At 39.7% G+C, this 20,965-nt stretch overlaps 1 protein-coding gene across 1 annotated transcript; it reads right to left on the reverse strand.

Annotated features, from left to right (window-relative positions):
* Positions 1-3,700: 3,700 nt before the first annotated feature.
* Positions 3,701-8,367, reverse strand: LOC105464125 (microtubule associated protein 10). Its single transcript, XM_011711798.2, has one exon. It carries the CDS (start codon positions 8,300-8,302, stop codon positions 5,579-5,581), a length of 2,724 nt encoding a protein of 907 aa, XP_011710100.2. The 5' UTR covers positions 8,303-8,367; the 3' UTR covers positions 3,701-5,578.
* Between the last annotated feature and the right edge of the window lie 12,598 nt (positions 8,368-20,965).

The raw sequence follows: 20,965 nt of genomic DNA on the forward strand, positions 1-20,965 counted from the left end.
CTGGTTTTTAGAGGCGGACAGTCGGAACTCACACTGTGATCAGTGAGGTAGGAAGAGGGCACCAAGAAATCACTGCAGAAAAGAAGCACTATAATAGTTTCCCCTGAAAATGTAAGTTCTGCCCTCCGACATACTTGGCTTCTGGCTATTACAGAGAATATTAAGGATATAGAGTACTTTGCTAACAAGAAGCATGCATGTTCATACTCAGGACTTCTTTTTTTTTTTTTTTTTTTTTTGTGGAGATGGAGTCTCACTTTTGTCACCCATGCTGGACTTTCTCAGGAGATTACAAAGATCTTTTACCTCAGGTTAACAAACACTATCCCAGAGTACTCAGAAATAGTCTTAAAAAGGTTGGATATGCAAGAAACAATTTTCAGGCCAACTCTTTTGACAATAGACTCCTCTGTATCTAAAGCAATCCACTATTTGTTATGTCATTCTGAGGCCAGAATTCAGTCCCAATTCCCTCCACAAGGTTGATGCTGAAATCGTTAAGTAATGAGATACAGTACTCAAGACAGCTGATGGGTGTGAGACTCTCTGTGATTGAACAGCTTCCCTTAATAAAACAAAATGTGAAGTGCTCCAAGGTCTTTGGTGAAGAAAAGCTGAAGGAAAAATCTTTGGGTAGAAAGAAGGGATTTTTCTAAAAGCCCCTATATATTTTTTCTCAGTCTTTTGATAATGTAGACTCTAGGGGTATGCCGCACCCCCTTTAGGATTTCTGCTCAATTATGAGCCACAACCAAAGTCATTTCCTATTGCTCATATGGATCAACTAGAAGATCCTTGAAAAAGAACAATATTAAAACCAAGAAGCACATAGAAAGGGACACAACATAGAGTATCTAAATAGTCAAGCTACAAGTATAGGTTTCTGATCCTGCAGTAACCAACTGACTTACTGACTTAGGGACCTCTTCTCTTCCATGTTCTTTCTGAATATGACCTTCAGTTGTTACCTTGTCTCACTATTGCTCAGGAGCTCATCTAATTTCCTGTGCTGCCCTGTTCCTGGAAAGCACAAACTTCCTTTTGATTTAAAACCCAAATATTTTCATGGATTTCTGCTACCAAGCGCTTCACTACTTTACAGTATCTGGCCTGAAAGCTAAGTCTCATCCCTTCCCAACTTGTTCTGTAAGTTTGTACCTATTTTATCATGATGCATTATGACAGCTCCTTCCCCACTCACCCCATCCCCACCCCAGTCCTCAAGGTATTCAAAGGAAAGAATAAACATTTATTGTGTACCTACTATGAAAAAACATGGAATATATAAACAGGAAAACAAATTGTTTAGGAGGTTTTAAAACAACCTCCTATAGGAGGGGCTACTTACCTAGGTTTGCAGGGAAACGTATGCTTCCCAGCACTGATACACCACTTTCTTACTCTTTTAGAACATTTTGTCTTTACTGGGGACCTGGATCAGTGTTTCCTTTCTTTCTGTATAAAGGACATTTTGTAGTCCCCTCTCCTGAGTACTCTGCACAAAGTACTCTGCACAAAGCTAGATGCCCCATTTTGCTTAATATTTTGAGATACTTCTTCTGCTTGGTTTTGTGGCTCTGCTCTGTGACTTAAAGTCTTCTTCCCTGGCCAGAAATCTGTGCTGCCTCTTTTATCATCATGGACTTCTTTTGCCTTGCTATGCTATAGGAAAGTTGTTTAAACCTTCTGGAAGGAAGAGTTGATTTCTTGACTGAAGTTTTAATTGAAAATACATCCCCCTAGGCTGGAATAAGACACCACGGTGCATTCTCTGTAATATCACTAAATACATCATCTAACACTCACTCACACTCACTGTTATATATGCTATATATGTTATTTGACTCAATCCTGAAACCAATTCTATAATGAAGAAAGTCTCCAAGGAGTAAAATAATCAAGGATGCAAACGCCATTTGTCTGCCTCCAATGACCAGGCTTATACCACTTTAATTTGCATGAGGGTTAGTAGTCTCACCAATAACATTGAGACAGTTTGAATATATGTTTTGGTGTCAAAGTTGAAAAATAGTTTTTCTCTTTGGTCCCAACACTTATTCTAGTAGATAATCTTGAGCCCACCCCAGCTTCTTCCCTGTCCTCAGGGTTCTGCTTTTCCCTCTGTTGTCCCTTAACCTGTTTCTATGCCCAAGCCCTGCTGACCAGCTTGAACTTAATCTGGGGCTCTGTTGGAAGATACCATCTTCTCATTTCTCCAGAAGCACTCTCATGGGGCTGTGTTGAAGAGTGGATTTGTAACCAATTTTTTCATCAACATAATCCCAACTGCTTTGTGTCTTCCAGAAGTTCCTCAAACTGGGTGTGTTGTCCACCACCAGCATTTTTGTTTTCCAGGGCTGCTTTGGGTGCATTCATATTTTTACATCGGTCATTTCAGTGGAATTTTGTAAGGAAAACACTATAACCTTTCCTTAGTACGCAATTTTGAAGCAAAACCTCTTATCTACGTTTTATAATTTTTTTTCTAGAATGAGTATAGTTCAGTATAACAGAGATCTGAGAAGAGTTTTTAAAAATAAGGAAATACTTCTAACACTATGGCTTGGCACTCCAAGCTAATGAAGATACTCCTGAAGTCTGTTACTTCCTGGCATAACACTTAGGTCTCCAGAGAAAATCACTTTAGAAAGCCTTAGTCCTTGACCAAGTAAAGTTTTCCTTGTATTGTTTTAAGTTAAAAATAAGAAAAGAATGACTTAGCAAGTTTTGGCCTATATATTGTCATTCTATACAACTCCCTAAATATTTAAATCTGAATTAAAACATAGCCTGAAGAATGACTTTCTCTAGGCCTAAGGACAGTTTCATGCAGCAAATTTAAATATTATTTATATGTTGCTTTGCTATGAAATTTATTTGCCTTGCCAACAACACAGTGTGGTAATTTAAAAGCTGGGTTTTTTAATTAACAGTCTTGACCTGTATTTTGCTACCAATAAAAGTCTGGTTCCTAACTATAATTCCATACTAAATTCACTGCTTGTACATGAAGAAAAATCTAAATTAATTGACATGTAAAGGGGTGGCTCTCAGCACAAAGCCATAATAATTGCATGACAGAAGTTTAATATCATTGTTCTCTGCATCTGAAAATGTCATCAATAGCATGCATATGACTGAAGGGAAAAAACCCAGCGTATATTCTATGCATCTGCACAGCCCTCTGCAAATGTTTATAGGACAGTAATTATTGGCGGTTGGTTCCTAAGCTATAAACATTCAATATTACATAGAGGTAGGTCTTAACATCTTTTCTGTGGCTCACTTTGCATTTTAGACCCTCTCCTACTCAGCTTTGTCCATAGCAGTTTAAATACCCATGCTATTCAGAAGACCTTTTGGAAGGTTTGCAATAGCTTGATTTTACAATGAAATGACAGTCTCCCTTACTTGTGACTTGAAATACTATTTCATGTTTCAATAATTTTAAGCAATTAAGGAGATAAATAAGTCTCTATGAATAGTATATATTACAAAATTCTCTTAAAATAAGCTTATAGATTGTAGAATTAAAACATGGACTAGAATTTGTAGAATGTAATAGGAAGCACTAAATACATGAAAACAGATATTTTTCACTAGAATTAGACTAGAAGAAACAATTATCACAATTCTAGAAATAAGTATTCATGGATTAACTCAAAGAGAAGCAGATTCAGCTGCTCAGTTTTGTAATTTAAAATGCATTACTTCTTTGGTCTTGTACCTTAGACATGCTAAATTAATCATTTTACCTATTCTTACCACAGACAATGACTTACTCTCTACCAAATAAAACGTTGGTTTATAAGGAATTATTTCTTTGATGATTCTGATATTGCTTATATTTTTATTGTCTCTTCCATAGTAATGACAAATTGCTATTAAACAATTTACACAGTTGACATCATTAAACATCTAGTTACAATACCTGGCATTAAAATATTTTGATTTTGTGAAATGTTATACTATACGCTTTGTATTTTAGAAAAATTAAGATCATAGCCACTAGCCATAGAAACCTTTCATATTTCAAAAATTTTACAGATATAATTTCTCTGCCTATTATTTTCAATAATTTAAAATATTCAAAACGTCATGACTACTTACTAGTGCTCATTTATAACCTAAAATCATCTGTTGTTCCTATTTTTTAGAACTCTGTTATTATGCTTAGCATTTGAGGCTGTCTGTAATCTGGCACTTTCCTTGCTCAACAAATGTCCTTTCTACCACTCTGTAGCATGAATCTATCATTCTACTCAAGATAATATTTTAAATTGTCCCATAAATATATCAGGCTCATTCCCATCATCATTCTTTCATTCATATTGCTCCCCAAAATATAACATCCTCTTCTCTCTTTTTACCATCTATCTATATTCTAGTATTATGATCATTCAGAATACCTATATAATTAATTACCTGTAAAGAAAGGAAATTAGAACCTCACTTCATACATTCAAAAATGTTAGATATATTTAAAAGTCTAAAAATTAAAGTATAACACAGCTAGAAGAAAATATATGTAAATATTTGAACACAGAATAAAGTCTAAATATAAAACCAATGGAATAAATTATAAATTATCACTGGATTTCATAAAAACAAATTTTCATACACTAAAAATAACCATTGAACAAACTGAAATGACAAGAAACTGAACTCCTATATCAGAAACTGTATAGAAAGACACCTTTTTAAGTTCTCCTTTCCAAATATTTCAAAGAACACCTGACGGCTATTTATATCAAGCAAAACAAAAATATTACAGTCAAACATATCTCCAATAAGGATTTTCTGCAGGTTTATTTTTAGGGAATCTGCTTATTTTTGCTGCTTCACTCTAAACCCTCCCATTAGGTATTTTAAATGCCTGGGCTTCATTTTTTTCAACAAATGTTTTTATTGCATTGCAGCCACATGCCAGGAATTGTGCTAGATACAAAAATATACTGATGTGTAGCAAATATGATCCCATCACACAACTGAAGGTTAGTGGAAGACAAACTTTAAGTAATTACACAAATTGTGGTTTTCAAAGAAAAGGTGCAGAGCACTATGACAGCATATAAAAGCAACTTCACCTATTGGGGACATGGGATATGTATATGTCAAGACGACTTCTTATCTACATACAACTGTAAGCTCTAAAACAGCAAGGGCTCTATCATAGAGAGATTCTGCATCTTTCTGCATCTAACACAGTAAGTCTTCTATATTTGTTAAATAATTTGTTCCAATTAAAATTTGAGGCTGTCCTTACTCACTAGCCTTCTTTTTTCAGTGCTGTGCATGAAGTCAGCTTTAGAATGATGAATACTGTAGACACTTTGAGAGACAATTTAGAAAGATATACTTTTATTCTTATGATTAAACAATTTAAAAAGAAATCTTTATATGATTTAATAGTCAATATTATCAGATTTAATGGTAGAATACTATTTAAACATCAAAGGAGTAACATTCATATTTCTTTAAAAAATTATTCACATAATTCATGAACTAAAACAGCTTTAAAATTTTTTTCACTAACAGTACACATAGGTTGTTGAAAGTTTTTTAAAAGCATGTATTTTTACACTGTGTATCCTGGAAGTTTATTTATTAATAATTCACAAATATCTTTGCATTGCTTGGAAATATTTAGTGAACCAACATCATCACTCTCTTCTTCAAAGTGATCTGATGTACTGCTATCCAGGACATTAAGTTCTAGTTCGGACACATTTGAAGGCAGGTAAGAACTCACTTGGGATGTTCGTAGTGACTGGCTTTTTTCTAAAGATTTCCAACTACTTCTGGTTTTAACAGAGATGTCTTGACCTCTCTTTGTAATTTTAGAATTGTGCATACTGTTTTGATCTAACCGGTTTTCTTTCTCGCCAGTCCAATGTGATGAAGATAAATCACTAGCCGAGATGCTAGATGCTTCCTCCAAACTTTTATCCTGAGTCTTTGAAATATGACATTTTCTGTATGAGTGGACAGGTGACCCAGCTGAAAAAGGTGGGCTAAGGATAGAACTCTTGTCACTACTAGCTTTCTTTTTGGACACTCTTGTTTCACTAGACTTCCTTGTATATTGACTATGTTTTGGATTTTCTGTCCTTGAACTGCTATCATGAGCTTTACTTCTGCTGGTGTCCTCAGTGGTACAGAAATCTTCAGAATAGCAAGGGCTAGACAAGTCATCCGAATACTTTAGTTCTGAGATGTTTTCATAGCAACTATTCTTATCTGGTCTATTGTCACTTACATCAGCCATAAGAATGTCATTATCTGTGGTTTTGACTTGTCTAATACCTATTTCTTTATCTACAATTCTGTCAACAACAGCATCCTGTTGGAAAACACACGGACTTTGGATTTTCATTTCCACATTTCCTCCCAAAATATTTGTAGGGGTGAGCCTTTCTGGAATAATGGAATTTGCAGGACTCACAACTTCTTCCAATGAAACATTATTGATTCTATTTTTACTACAATCAACTGTCTTTTTTTCAGTTGCATATTTCAGTTTAGTTCCTTTACTTGTTCTGGGATCATCAAAAACTCCACTGATTTGTCTTGAGGTATCACTATTTTCAGTAAAAGATGCATCTGAATCTAAATACTCATCTTTAGGCAGTTGTGGCTCCTGACTTTGTTCTGCAGAGCTTAATAGTTTAACTTTGGATGATGGAATTCTGAATTTTGTACCCAACATTTGTGACTGTGATTTTCTATATAGTTCTCTTTTTTCATGTACCACCAACATATCAGGATTTGTCAGCTTTAAACGTAGTCTTAATGTATTTGTTAAGCCATAAAGTAGCCTCCCTTTTGGAACTCTTTTTTGGAAGGTACCACTGCTCTTTTCAGAATATTTATCTTTCTTACAGTTTTCAATTTGGCTCTTTTTATACTGAAGACTCACTGACTTCTCACATCCCCCCATAGAACGCTTATCCTTCTTGGATTCAGACTGGCATGTGGATTTGGCAGAAGATTCGGGTGACTTCTTATCCTCATTCCTGTATAACCAGGCTAGGTGAGGATGTATATGAGCAGGACTTGTCACAGGTTGGTCATACAACAACGACAACTCAACTAACAAAGCATTTAACAAAGGCAACTGCCTTATTGTATTAATTCTATTTTGTTCAGTTTGACATGTTTGATTAGTTGCTCCTATATCCTGAATATGTGGAGGATTTACAAGCACTGGAGGATGCTCTTGTGTTGCAGAACTTGGATGTTTTAGACAACTCGTGTCTGTTGGGGGATTTACACGCTTTTTTTCAGGAGAAGCACCATCCAATTCCTCAGGTACATTCATTTGAGGCTCAATGGTGATTTTAGCCTGTGCAGGGGGCGGTTTTTCTTGGGTCAAGTTAGTGTAATACAAAGGAGGAGGGCAAAATATATTGGTCTCCATGTCCAACTCTGTGACTTCCTCATTTAGGGAGCTAACATTTCTCCCACTGACAGCACTTGAACATGTAACAACAGAACTGGTTTTGCTATTCTCCACAGAACCCACATTATCAGATTCAGCCTTACTTTGGAGAACCATTTCCTTCAAATCCTTCTGTGCCTCTGGGATTTCTAACTCCCCCAGCGGCCTATCAGCCTCTCTGGGGCTTGGCTGTGAGGCTGGCTGCTGTAGCTGCTGTCTTTCCTGCTGGGTTTGGGGACTGACCTCCGCTCCGCCTCCTGTGGGGGTGACGGTGAGGGGCCGCTCAAGTTGGCCCAGCAGGCGGCTTCCCAGGTCAGTCAGGCGGTAGGCCAGTGCAATATCCCCAGTCCGCTCGCCCACTTGATTATGCAGGGGGAAACGTCCCCGGTGACGGTGGGAGCATCCGGAGGCGGCCGGCCCCACAACCCTGCGGGCCGCGGTGGCCAGCGAAATGTCGCAGGCCCCCAGGAGCTGTGGGGTGGGCGTCGGGCGCCCGGGGGGCAGCTGCAGCAGCAAGGTGGCAAGCGGGGTCCGCAGGAGCCGGCGGTGCAGGGTAGCAGGCTGCAGGCGGAAGAGGCAGGACTTGCCGCGACCGAAGCGGATCACGCCGGGCCACGGTTCGGGGGCGGGAGCGCCAGGGCCGTCAGGAGGGTAAACCAACAGCGTGGGGAAGTCCAGCAGGCGGAAGGCCACGGCGGGGCACACACCGCGCGGCGACGAGGCCTCCCCCTGCTCCTTTTCCTCCTCTTCTTCCTCCTGCTCCACTGCGGCAGCGGGGGGCGGCATCAGCCGAGCTTCCAAACGCACCCAGTCCACCAGCAGCTCCAGCGAGAAGAACCGCTCGGACAGCGAGCCCGCCATTGCTGTTGCCCCAGGAAACGCCGCCGCGGGCTCCGCAAACGGGAAGCTGAAGCCCCGGGCTCTCACGAGAAACCGGAGCAAAAGGGATCGCTGCCTGCTATCTCGCGAGATTTGCGGAAGCGCTCCTGCAGGTCCCCGGCGGTATCTGCTTTGGGAGTTTTGCTGCTGAATGTATTTGGCCCTTTTGTATGCATACTTGGTGTAAGCCTTTTTTTTGCCTCCAGACTTATATTAAGACAATTGCTGATGATAATGCTGAGGATATAAGTGATAAAAGACAGTGAGTTTTTTGGGTAATGGTTTTATCACTGCAGATCTTAATGTAATTTGGGGGTCAGATCAATATACCTGAGAAATATTGAAAGAAAATCAGGACTCTCCTTCCTTTCCCATGCTAAAAAAAGAGCCAGGTAGTTAACTGTCCACAGTAGGCCTTCTCTGTGTCTGCTGTTCTACCCAAAAGATGGTGACACTGCTCTCATGGCCGGAGAGCCCCTGCCTGGTAAATTAGAATAGTACAGAGACACACACACCACACACACACGGAGTGTGAATACACTGGCAAAAACTCTCCTTGGCTGAACTTTGGTCAGGCTCATCTAAGTCTTCTTTCCGATCAGGCTTTGACCTTGGCTTCCAATCCTGTGGAGCCTGAATCACCGAGTTGTAGCAAGAGTCTTGCTATAGCCATTGAGAGAGAAACCCCAACCCTTCATACCTGATTACCATCGATACCTGATCAAATTCTTCATTTTCTACCATAGTATCTGACCACACTGGCCTGCCTTCAGCAAATATCCTATTAGGTCTGTTTAATCAGAACCCTCCCACCCCTGAAGTTTCCTATTAGTAAGTTTCCATCCACTTGACCCAACGCCCCTTTGGCTTTAAATCCCCACTTGTCCATGCTGTATTTGGAATTGAGCCCAGCTCTGTATTGAGATCTCTTTTCTCTTACTGCAGTAGTTCCTGAATACAGTGTTTTTGCCACTTCAGCTACTGTCTGGCCCTGTTTTTTATTTGACAACATTTCCAGCTAAGCCATCATGATGCATGACAGTAATGTTAATGATCCCATCAATAAAACAAATATGTATACATAAATATACACACACCTCCAGAGACACAGAGAACTTAACTGCTCTATCCAGATATTTTAAGAAACATACTCGTAACCTCAATGAGCTAGCCAGCTAGGAATCCAAGTCCAGTATATGGAGAGCCTTGAATGCCATGGTAAAGCATTTGGACTACATTCTGTATAAATTGTTTTGATTGAATAAGTATATCATATCAATATTTGGAAATGCAGCATGGGGAGGAATACAAAGGATGGATTCTACTAATTAGAAATTGGATTCAGAGCAATCTATTAGAAGACTACTGCAGTGGTCTATGAGGCAGATAATTATGACCTGCACATGGTCAGGACTAGTGGAAATTAAAAAGAGGTGGCAGAAGAGGCATTTGTGATGGAGGAATTTTAAAATTTGGTGAATGGGAAAGAAAAGTCATGGGTGAAAAATTTCTGCTACTGAAGGTGAAAATATTGAGGAGGCGCAGATTTGATGGAAAAAATTTTTTTTTAGTTTTGGGATATGTAGAGTTTGAAGTACCTGCTGCTGGGCATTATATATGTACAACTTTATTCAGCTTTATAAATTACAGTTAAATTATATTGCTTCCATGCTCAGAATAACATTGTGAAGCTCAAGAGAAATTCAGAACTGGAGGGATATGATGCTTTAGTATGAAGAGTCATTGCAATATATAAATACAAGATACTTCTCGGGCCAGGTGCAGTGGCTCATGCCTGTAATCCCAGCACTTTGGGAGGCCGAGGTGGGTGGAACACGAGGTCAGGAGATTGAGACCAGCCTGGCCAAGATGGTGAAGCCCCGTCTCTACTAAAAATACAAAAATTACCTGGGTGTGGTAGTGCATGCCTGTAATCCCAGGTACTTGGGAGACTGAGGCAGGAGAATCGCTTGAACCAGGGAGTCGGAGGTTGCAGGGAGCCGAGATTGCGCCACTGCACTCCAGCCTGGTGAAAAAGCGAGACTTCATCTCCAAAAAAAAAAAAAATTACAAGATACTTTTCTAGGCTTTGAGAATCTTGCTATGTACTTACAGAGGACACATATCAAGCAACATGTTCAATGGATAGATGATGTAGAGCAATAAAAAAATGACATCATCACAAGTGAAAAGCAATGAGGTATTGCGTCCACGTGTGCCAGAGAAATACAGTAGATAAAATTCCTCATAGAAGATATCCTGTAGTTAGCCTTTTGAATGAGGTTAATAGTGTACACTAGTATCAGTTGTATGTCTCTTACATATGAATAGAAAAAGCAAAGTCCCTCTTCTATAAAGACATTAGTTCTGCAATATGTAGTTTCTGCAATGATAATAACTTATCTACCCAACTACTCCACATGACTGGTATTATAATATGTGAATAATATTTTATAATTGTAAATAATGCCAAAGGTAACAAATAAAATTTTGCCATGACAAATATTTTCCCTTTTCCCCATGTTTCTACACCACACATGGAGAAGTAGCACAGTGCAGTAGCTGAGCGCCTGGGTTCTGGAAGCAAACTACCTGGCTCAAATCCTGGTCCTGTGACCTTATACTAGTTTCCGAACTCTCTGTGAATCATTATCCTCTTTTAAAAAATACAGTTACAGTAACTACCTCATAAAAATATTATGTGTGTTAAGTGAATTAATATTTACAAAACTCTTAGAACAGTGCCTAGCATATAGTAAATATTTGTTAAAATAAATATTGTTTCATTTATTATTTCCCACATGGCAGACTTTAGCTGAGTGTTTAAAACACTGCTATTGTAGTTAGCAAAAAAATAATTTATCCAACATGGGCCCATTATTTTCAATCTGTAAAAGGTTTTATGCTCTGTATTTTATTTTTCATGCAGGAGCTAGCTGTTTTTTTCACAGGTCAAGGTCAGGCTAGGCAAAAGACTATGGATTATTGAAATCTAAAAAGCTACTGTCATTGGAGAGAGAAGTAGGGAAGGACACAAGTAAAAAGTATGAGTTTCAGTGTGTGATATGCTGAGTTTGATACCTCATATACATCCAGGTAGATACACCTAACTTAGATATATGGATATGAAACTTACAAGAGAGGTCTGGGCTGAAAGGATACATCAAAAGTTGGATGGCAACCTAATTTCTTCATATAAGACCTGAATTAGTATAGTAATGAGACATTATTTTCTTCTTTTATGTAAATTACTTTGAAACAGTACATATTGCAAGAATTTTGGGTTGATCTCTGATGATCAGATATGATGTTAACTACCTTTTCTAGGGGAAATAACTTTGGGGTGAGAAGGGGCAGAGGAAGTCAGCATCATTAACTAAGGTAGTACACCTTCAGGACATGATGGGACTAATAATTTGGGCTGGAAGCAGAAACTGAATTAGTAAAACTCACTGAGCTGTGTGAGTCTGGCTGTTTAGAGGCAAACCTGTTGTCATAGGGCTGTGGACCCCAAGAAATAGATTCAGCAGATGGATCATTGTAGCAGTAGTAGTAACAAAATGGCTGTCGTTGGAGTTAAGTAGGAGAGCAGTTGGTCTAGTTTGGAGCAGAAGCCCAGATACATGGAAAATGTCATGGAGCCTGGAAAACCCAAGTGCATGTCATGGATGCAACCTAATCTACTTAGCTTCGGAAAATGGAAAGGAGCTCCTGGGCTGTCGAGGGAAGTGATGTGGCCATCCAGTTGTTTGCACTGAGCAAACACTGATTAGGAGAAATGTGTGTCTAGTCGACATGAAAATGTCCAAGGCTTATTCTAGAAGCACCAAATACTAATTCCAGGTCTCACTATTGGGGACATCCTGCTGCCTACAGACTTCCTTGCTTAATCAGGATTAGCTCTAGAACCAAGTACAACCACCCATAATTGGCAGAGACAGAGGGGACTGAAGATATCCTCTCCCACCAGGTGGAAGAAACAGAGCTGAGGGAAGAAGAACCTGTGTGAATCTAACTAGGAGGAAATGAAATTCAACATCCCTTATTTCAGAATAATTCTTTACACCAGTGTCTCCTTTCCCCAACAAAAAGAATATAACACCAATACCACACGATCTTACTTATAAGTGGGAGCTAAACATTGAGTACACTTGGACATAAAGATGGGGACAATAGATACTGGGGACTACTAGAGGGGAGAGGGTGGGGAAAGAGGGTTGCAAAACTACCTGTCGGAAACTATGCCCACTACCTGGGTGAAGGGATCATTTGTACACCAAACTTCAATCACCTGCAATTTAATAAAATAATGAAAGACCTAGTAAGAAATAATTCTAGAGGAAAATTTTTTAAAAAATAAACCAGAAAATGTAATCTGCAGTCTTGAAAATCGAAATGTGAAAAGACCAGGTGAAAGCCTTTTTCCCTTGACTATGGTTTAAAACCCCTAGCATATGCTTATTTGCATGGCAAGCCTGGGAACCTTAGCTCTTAGAATTCCTCTGGAGACAGACTGGGAAGTTGGGAGTTCTTGTTGCAGCTCTCTTTCCCTCAGGTCCTCTTCTGTTGTCTCCCAAGGGCTTGCATTTCAGGATTCTAGACATATACTGTATTTCTGGAGCAAGAAAATTTCAATCAGGAGAAGCCGATTTCTAGTCATTCATTCAGGACTTCAGATTAAAGCCTGTTTTAAGCAGAAAGCTGCCCTGACTCTAGACCTGATTAGAGGCTCCTGAACTCTAAGCCAGATATCTCCCTCTTTGCTAACTGGATTACAAATGGATCTCACACAACTTAACACCACAAATGACCAGAACTTTAATAACATTCACCTTGACATGTTTCATCATTGGTAAAGATGGCATGACTCTATCTTCAGAATAAATCTCCAGTGTTTGAATGTGGATCTTTTTCTTTGTTTCCAGTCTTTTCATTCCCTTCTTTTTCTAAATTTCTGGAAAGGGGGAATCATAGCTTTTCCATGTGTTGTCATTAAATCAGGGGCAGAGTTATGATCAGAACATGATTACCATTTCCAATATCACATACAAAATAGCTGTGGTAAATAAATGCAAATAATCTAAAAATATTCTGCAAAATGGTACCAAGGCTCTGCATTGCATTTTCAGTTTTTATTTTAAACTTGCTAGAACTTGATACTGGAAATTCATTCACTTGAGAAGGACAAGGAGAAAGATTAGAGGGTGGAAGGAAGGGAGGGGCTGGGAGCTGGAGAGTAAACAAAGGAACTACTAGAGATTAAAGGGAAAGAATGGCCTATACCCCACTCCAATAAATCTCTCTACCAGAAAGGAAGGGGAAAAAGAAATTATGAAGCATCCTAAGGTATTGGAAATATATGAGTCCATTAATAAGCTAAATCGTATATACAATTGTAGGAGTGGTTTAGTGAAAATTATTTGACTGTCATTGGCAATTAGAAATGTATCATAGTGGAGGCCAGATGCAGTGGCTCATGCCTGTAATCCCAGCACTTTGGGAGGCCGAGGCGGGCAGATCATGAGGTCAAGAGATTGAGACCAACCTGGCCAATATGGTGAAATCCCGTCTCTACTAAAAATACAAAAATTAGCTGGGCATGGTGATTCGTGCCTGTAGTCTCAGCTACTCAAGAGACTGAGGCAGGAGAATCGCTTGAACCTGGGAGGCGGAGGCTGCAGTGAGCCGAGATTGTGCCACTGCACTCCAGCCTGGGTAACAAGAATGAAACTCCATCTCAAAAAAAAAAAAAAAAAAAAAAGAAAGAAAGAAAGAAAAGAAGAAGTGTAGCGTAGTGGAATCAACATAGTCTTTGAAGTCGGGTAGTCCTGGATTAAAATATCAGCTTCTCCATTTTATACCCATGTAACTCTAGGACAAGTTCTTCAACTCTGGGAATTTTCCTCCCATGTTATCTCACAGATTTTCAAACTATGGTGTGCGTGTTAAAATGCAGAATCTTAGGTCCATCTTCCAGAGATTTTGATTTCCTAGGTCTGAGGCAAGGCCCAGAAATATACATTTCTAACTATCATCCCAGATGATTTTGATACAGGGAGTTACTGGACTTTTCTTTGAGAATCACCATCCTAGTTTATGGCACATTGCAGATAGCCATATTTCTGTCTTCTGCATTTGTAACAAGTATATGCTGATCATATAGTAGTATCATATACAACAAGTAGTATAATCATGCCAATAGAATAGTATGAAAGATTTATGTAATCATAGCTCCTTCTTTCACACTTTCAGTGTGAAATGGAAGAAATGAAGTAGGTAACCTTTAGCAATGAAGCATTACTGTCAACATGCCACCATGCCAAGAGATGCCAATGTAGCAGCAACAACAGCAGCCTTGAGAGAGAGACAGCTTACCATCAAGTACTCAGAAGAAGCTTCAGAAAGCCCCCAGAGGAAGGGAGTTTATGAGAAACCCCCTCATAAGCAGAATGCTGCCTGCCAAGACACCAAAACCACTGTTCTGCCCCAGGAAAGACTGACTACGGATTCCTTGGACAGAGTACCCTCCTGCCTTCAGTTAGCGGGGAGGGCTGAAACATCAAATCTTGCTCATAAATTCTTTCCTTCCCATGCATATAAACACTGTTAGGTATTTTGGCCTAGACCATCTTGTCAAGACTCTGTAAATAGTTGCCTCATGTAGTAGAATTAGGTTTAAATTGGGTTTATTTTAAATTACTTGTTAAATAAAAATTATAGGAGGCCATTGTTTTGGACTAAGCTCCTGCACTAGGCCCCAACAGACTAAAAATCAAAATGCAGTAATTCACGCCGTAATTTCAGGTCACCAAACTGAAATTAAGTTATGTGACTGTCTCTCTATCAGGAGAAAGGGATAACTGCTTTAATCCTTACCATAAAAAGTAACGTGATGTTAACCAATTGGTTATTTCTCTATTGTTCCATTTTCCTGCTCCTGCCTTACAAAGGAAGTAAGTTTGAAATGAACAATGCACTTTGTGTTCTTGCTTTCTGCTTTCTTGGGCCCTTCTCTGTTTATAAAGCCGACCTCTTTGGCTCAGCTCTGTGAAACACTGATTCTATTTTGTGGAGTGAAGGGTTTTCTGATTCTAGAATAGCCAATATAGCCAACTGAGATCTTTAAACTAAATTTGTTGCGATTTTGTCTTTTGACACTACTCACTCATAATTTAGATTTTTCTAAAAGATAGCCAGCTGTTCTTTTCATAATTAGGAAGATATGGGAAATAAATCAAAAGTCTTGATAATTGTAGCAAGCAGATTTGTCCTTTAGGAGACTCTTACCAAAACGGGAGCTTGGGGTACACTGAGATAGCTCTATAAATAGCTGCCAGTTTTATCGAGCTTATCATATGTGCTTGGCATTGCATTTGATCTCTTACAGACTGTATTTAATCTTCATAACAACTCCATGAAATTATTGGCATACTCTTAAGGAAACCAGTGTAACTAACTTGGAGACGTTAAATAATGTATTCAAAGTTACATAGCAAGTAAGTGGTAAAGTATCATTAAAATACATTTCTGCCTGTCTTTGAAAAAATAGCTTGTGTTCATCCCACTAGACTCCTTCATCTTATTTGTTTATGCTCAAGGAAAGTATTAATGTACAGGAAACTGACACTATCCAATTGGAACATGTATTTGGGGGTACAAAGGAGCAATCTAACAATACCACAAGGAAACAAAGAGGCAAATGCTAAACATCTTATGTTTTGTAAGAAAACAGACCCGACTTAAGTAACAAATTAGGGGCATGTAAAAAGGGGAGGTAGAGAAGTGGGTTGCTCCAGATTATGTTTCTTTTTTTTGGTTTCTTTTTTTTTTTTGAGATGGAGTCTCGCTGCTGTTGCACAGGCTGGAGTGCAGTGGTGCGATCTCGGCTCACTGCAACCTCCACCTCCCCAGTTCAAGCAACTTTCCTTCCTCAGCCTCCCGAGTAACTGGGATTACAGGCGTGCGCTACCATGCCTGGCTAATTTTTGCATATTTAGTAGGCACGGGGTTTTCTGGCATGTTGGCCAGGCTGGTCTCGAACTCCTGACCTCAGATGATCCACCAGGCTCGGCCTCCCAAAGTGTTAAGATTACAGGCATTAGCCACCATGCCCAGCTCAGATTCTGTTTTAGCAGACACAACCATCAAATGTGACGTGTGCACCTTCTTCGAATTCTTAAATAAACCGTCTGAACAAAACAACGTGTTTGAGACAACAGGGGTGATTTCAGTACTGATTGCTTTTAGATGATACAAAATATAGTTTAAGGTTAAGTGTGTTAAACTCATGAAGGTTAGCTATGTTGATGGAAAAACCAAACTCTGTAAAACATTTAAAGAGGTTTAATCTGAGCCAATATGAGTGACCATGGCCAGGGGTGGGGGGACAGTGAAAAGAGGTCCTGAGAAAAGTGTGCCCAAGGCAGTCAGGTTACAGGTTGGTTTCATACATTTAAGGGAGATAGGAATTGTAGGGAAAATCGTAGTACATGAAAGGTGTACATTGGTTGCAGGATATCTTGGAATGGGACCTTATGGGTGAATTCAAATATTTTCTGATTGGCAATTGGTTGAAAGAGTTATGCTTTGTCTCAGGACTTGAAGTCAGTGGAAAGAGATGCTTGAATTATGATAAGGGGGATTGTGAAGACGAAGGTTCTTGTCATGTAGATGAAGCCTCCAGGCAACATCCTTTAAAGAAAATAGGTAGTAAATGTTGCTTTTCAGACCTTAAAATGTGTCAGACTCTTGGTTCATATCCCCTAGATCCAGCAATGGCCTGGCTGCATTAATGGAGATTGCCTACAGATACAAATTTCCCCCAGCAAAGAAAGCTTTCAGGGCCATTTCAAAAGATGTCAAAGAAATATATTTTGGGGTAAAATATTTTTATGTCCTTCAGGGTCTTCTGTCATATGATGCTATACCAGAATCAGGTTGGAATTTGGTATCTTAGTGCCACAAAAATTCAGTTTTTCAGTCTCATGATCTCTGTTTTAATGTTAATGCTGGTCGGGGTGCCTAAACTCCAAAAAGAAGGGGTGTATTGAGGCATGTCCAGCCTCCCTTCCCATCATGATTGGGGATTCAATTTTTTAGGTTGCTCTGGGGTCCCCTTGGCCCGGTGGGGAGGGTTTCATTCAGTTGGTTGCTGGAGGGTTTAGGATTTTATTTTTAGTTTACAGCTATGAGAATACTCATGCAGGTAAGAGCTACAAACTGAAGTAGTAGGACTGAAATGACAATGCCTGGAATTTGCTTTATGATGCCTCAAGGAAAAAGAAAAACCACATAAGAAAAGCCAGTGTGGCAAAGTCTTGACAATTAGGGAATCTACGGGGTAGGCATATGGAATATATGGAGTTACTTGTGGTTTTTCTGTACTTTAGTGATGTTTTAACCTTTTTATAAACTAATAGTGGATTTTCTTTCACAAGTTTCAGATTAGCCGTAAAAGACTGTGAACTTGAGTATAGCACCAGATATCAGTACTGTAGAAACTAACCACAATGTATAATCATGTTTTCAGGGGAAATTGCTTTTTACTGCTAGAGCTGTGAGAATCTAGAATATCCAGAATTAAGTTCTGATGGCTGTCCTGGGTAGCTACCTAAAATGAGGGGTATTTGTAAGTAGGTCATATATAAATAGCATGCCTCCTTTTTATAGATCTTAAAGGCCAAGCATGTTTAAAATTCCTTCTGCCCTTGCTTCATTTCTCAATGCCAGCCACTTCAAGGTGGGGGGGCAGAGGGGCAGGAAGGGGACCCTCATCGCCTTTTCTTTTGTATGTACGTATTATCCTTTAATTTACTTCCCTGTCAACCAGCTATTTTAGGATGATAGCCACAATTTACATTCACAAGTTTATTTTTCTTTAAAACATACATGTGTTTATCGTGTTTTGAACTGGAAATTCAAAAGGCAAATTCAGATCAGTGGGTACCTTTTTTTTTTTTTTTTTTTTTTTTTTTTTTTGGAGATGGAGTCTTGTTCTGTCACCCAGGCTGGAGTGCAGTGGCTCGATCTCGGCTCACTGCAACCTCCTCCTCCCAGGTTCAAGCAATTCTCCCATTTCAGCCTCCCAAGTAGCTGGGATTAGAGGCATGTGCCTCCAATCTGGCTAATTTATGTTATTTTCACTAGAGGCGGGGTTTTGCCATGTTGGTCAGGCTGGTCTCGGACCCCTGACCTTGGGTGTTACACTCGCCTTGGCCTCCCAAAGTGCTGGGATTACAGGCATAAGCCACCACACCTGGCTGGTACCATGCTTTATATGTATCATAAAATGCTAAGTACCTAGTAATGTATTTTCAAAGTTTAAATAACAAGAACATGAAATAATTTACCTCCTTGTCAATACAGGGACCTTCAAGACCATATCCCAAGCAACTAATCCACTTTTGTTTTTACCATTTGCTGTTCCTTGTTTATACACTGTAGTTTTCCTATTCTCAGTGCTAGTATCTACGGTTTATATTCCCTTGACCTTGAATGCCCTCCTCTGCTTCTCCACAGATCTTAAACATCATCTTTCTTTAAAGTCTAAATCAAATGCTATGTCTTTTTAAAATTCTTTCCTGGTAGTCCTGGCTGCAAGTGATCTTTTCTTTTCTCTGCTACACTTAATCTCCTTTGTGAACTATTACTTCTGTCTTGTATTATTACTGTTACACACATGAGTTTATTGCCTGTAGTTCTCTATAAGCTCCTTGACAATGTTATTTTTAAATTTTTGCATGCCTACAGCAATGAACACAGTACCTTGTTTCTAGACATAGTATTTGTATATATAATATTTGATAAATTAATACATGAAGAGTATAGTTCCTTACAGGACTTGCTTGTGTAGAACACAAAGTTCAGAAAATATCATAAGCTAAAAACTTACAAATATTTAAAACAAAGCTATGATGCTTCCCAGTTTGCAGTGTTCTTTGTGTAGAATGTGTTTTATCAAAACCACGGAGAAGCTCATACAGTGTTCAGGACTTTTCAAAGAGGCCCTACTGTGTTCAATTTGCCTTAGATTTTGAAGTTATGGTTGACTGAATCCAAGGCCTTAGGTAGTTAGATTAAACAGGATTAAGTGTTCTTCTCTCCATGCCGATTTTATGACTTGCAGTACTTCTCTGCAGGTTTCCTTTCTGTGCAAGCACCGGAAGTGAACATTCTCTGAAGATTGCTCAGTGTCCACAAGACAGCAGGAGGCATGAGACCCCTATTGCAACCACGGCAGAGGTTGCAAATGACACCGTGCAGTTGGAAGCTCTGCCTTCTTTTAAATGATTACTCTTAAAAGATGCAACCTCCGAATGAAACTGTAATCCAACCTAGCTAAAAATAGACTCCCTGTTCACTCAGCTTAGATTTTCTTAAATCATTCCCCCCTTTCTTTGAAATGTCAGTCTTCTCTTTTGTTTCCCTGCTTTGCACCTGCATAACCCGGCATATTAGGGCAGTGCTACTTGTCATAAATAGAAAGAACTAATATACGAGGTGGGCTATTCAACTCACGTGTCCCAGGTCCCACACGAAGGGCCATAGTCATACCTCCCATCCATTAGGATGGCTACAAGCAAAAAAACAGAAAATAAGAACTGTTTCCAAGCATGTGGGGAAATTGGAGGCCTTCTATACCATTGGTGGAATTATAAAACAGTGAAACTGCTGTGGAAATGAGTTTGGTAGTGACATGCATGGAATTGTGTCCCCCAAAATTCATACATTAAAGCCCTAACCCCTAATATGACTGTACTGTAATTAGCTATGAAGACTTCCAAAGATAACAGGATGTTGAATTAGAGCCCCACACTATACGTCCTTCTCAGCGTATGTTCTTATATGGACACCCAATAGGATGGGTTTCCATATAAGAAGAGGAGGAGCTACTACAAATATGGGTCCACCACCCACCACATAACTACATGCTGATAGATCACCCTCCACCCACACTGCCCCTCCATCCTGATAGATCACCCTCCACCCACACTGCCCCTCCATCCTGATAGATCACCCTCCACCCACACTGCACCTCCATCCTGATAGATCACCCTCACACACACTGCACCTCCATCCTGATAGATCAACCTCCACCCACACTGCACCTCCATCCTGATAGATCACCCTCACACACACTGCACCTCCATCCTGATAGATCAACCTCCACCCACACTGCACCTCCATCCTGATAGATCACCCTCACACACACTGCATCTCCATCCTGATAGATCACCCTCACACACACTGCATCTCCATCCTAATAGATCACCCTCCACACTCACTGCACCTCCATCCTGATAGATCACCCTCCACCCACATAGCACCTCTATGTTGATCGTTCACACTCCATCCACCCTGCACCTCCATCCTGATAGATCACCCTCCACCCACACTGCACCTCCATCCTGATAGATCACCCTCCACACACACTGCACCTCCATCCTGATAGATCACCCTCCACACACATAGCACCTCTATGTTGATCGTTCACACTCCATCCACACTGCATCTCCATCCTATTAGATCACCCTCACATACACTGCACCTCCACCCAGAACATACTTTCATGCTGAAGGAGCACCATTCCTTATCTCACCTTTATCTTCCCTCTACTTTTTCTTGTTTCTTTACTATACTCATAGC

Source organism: Macaca nemestrina, chromosome 1, assembly GCF_043159975.1.
Source record: "Macaca nemestrina isolate mMacNem1 chromosome 1, mMacNem.hap1, whole genome shotgun sequence".
NCBI classification, from domain to species: Eukaryota; Metazoa; Chordata; class Mammalia; order Primates; family Cercopithecidae; genus Macaca; species Macaca nemestrina.

What these genes read in the sequence shown, in the direction of transcription:
- LOC105464125 (XM_011711798.2), bottom strand. Translation starts at nt 8,302, where the DNA reads ATGGCGGGCTCGCTGTCCGAGCGGTTCTTCTCGCTGGAGCTGCTGGTG.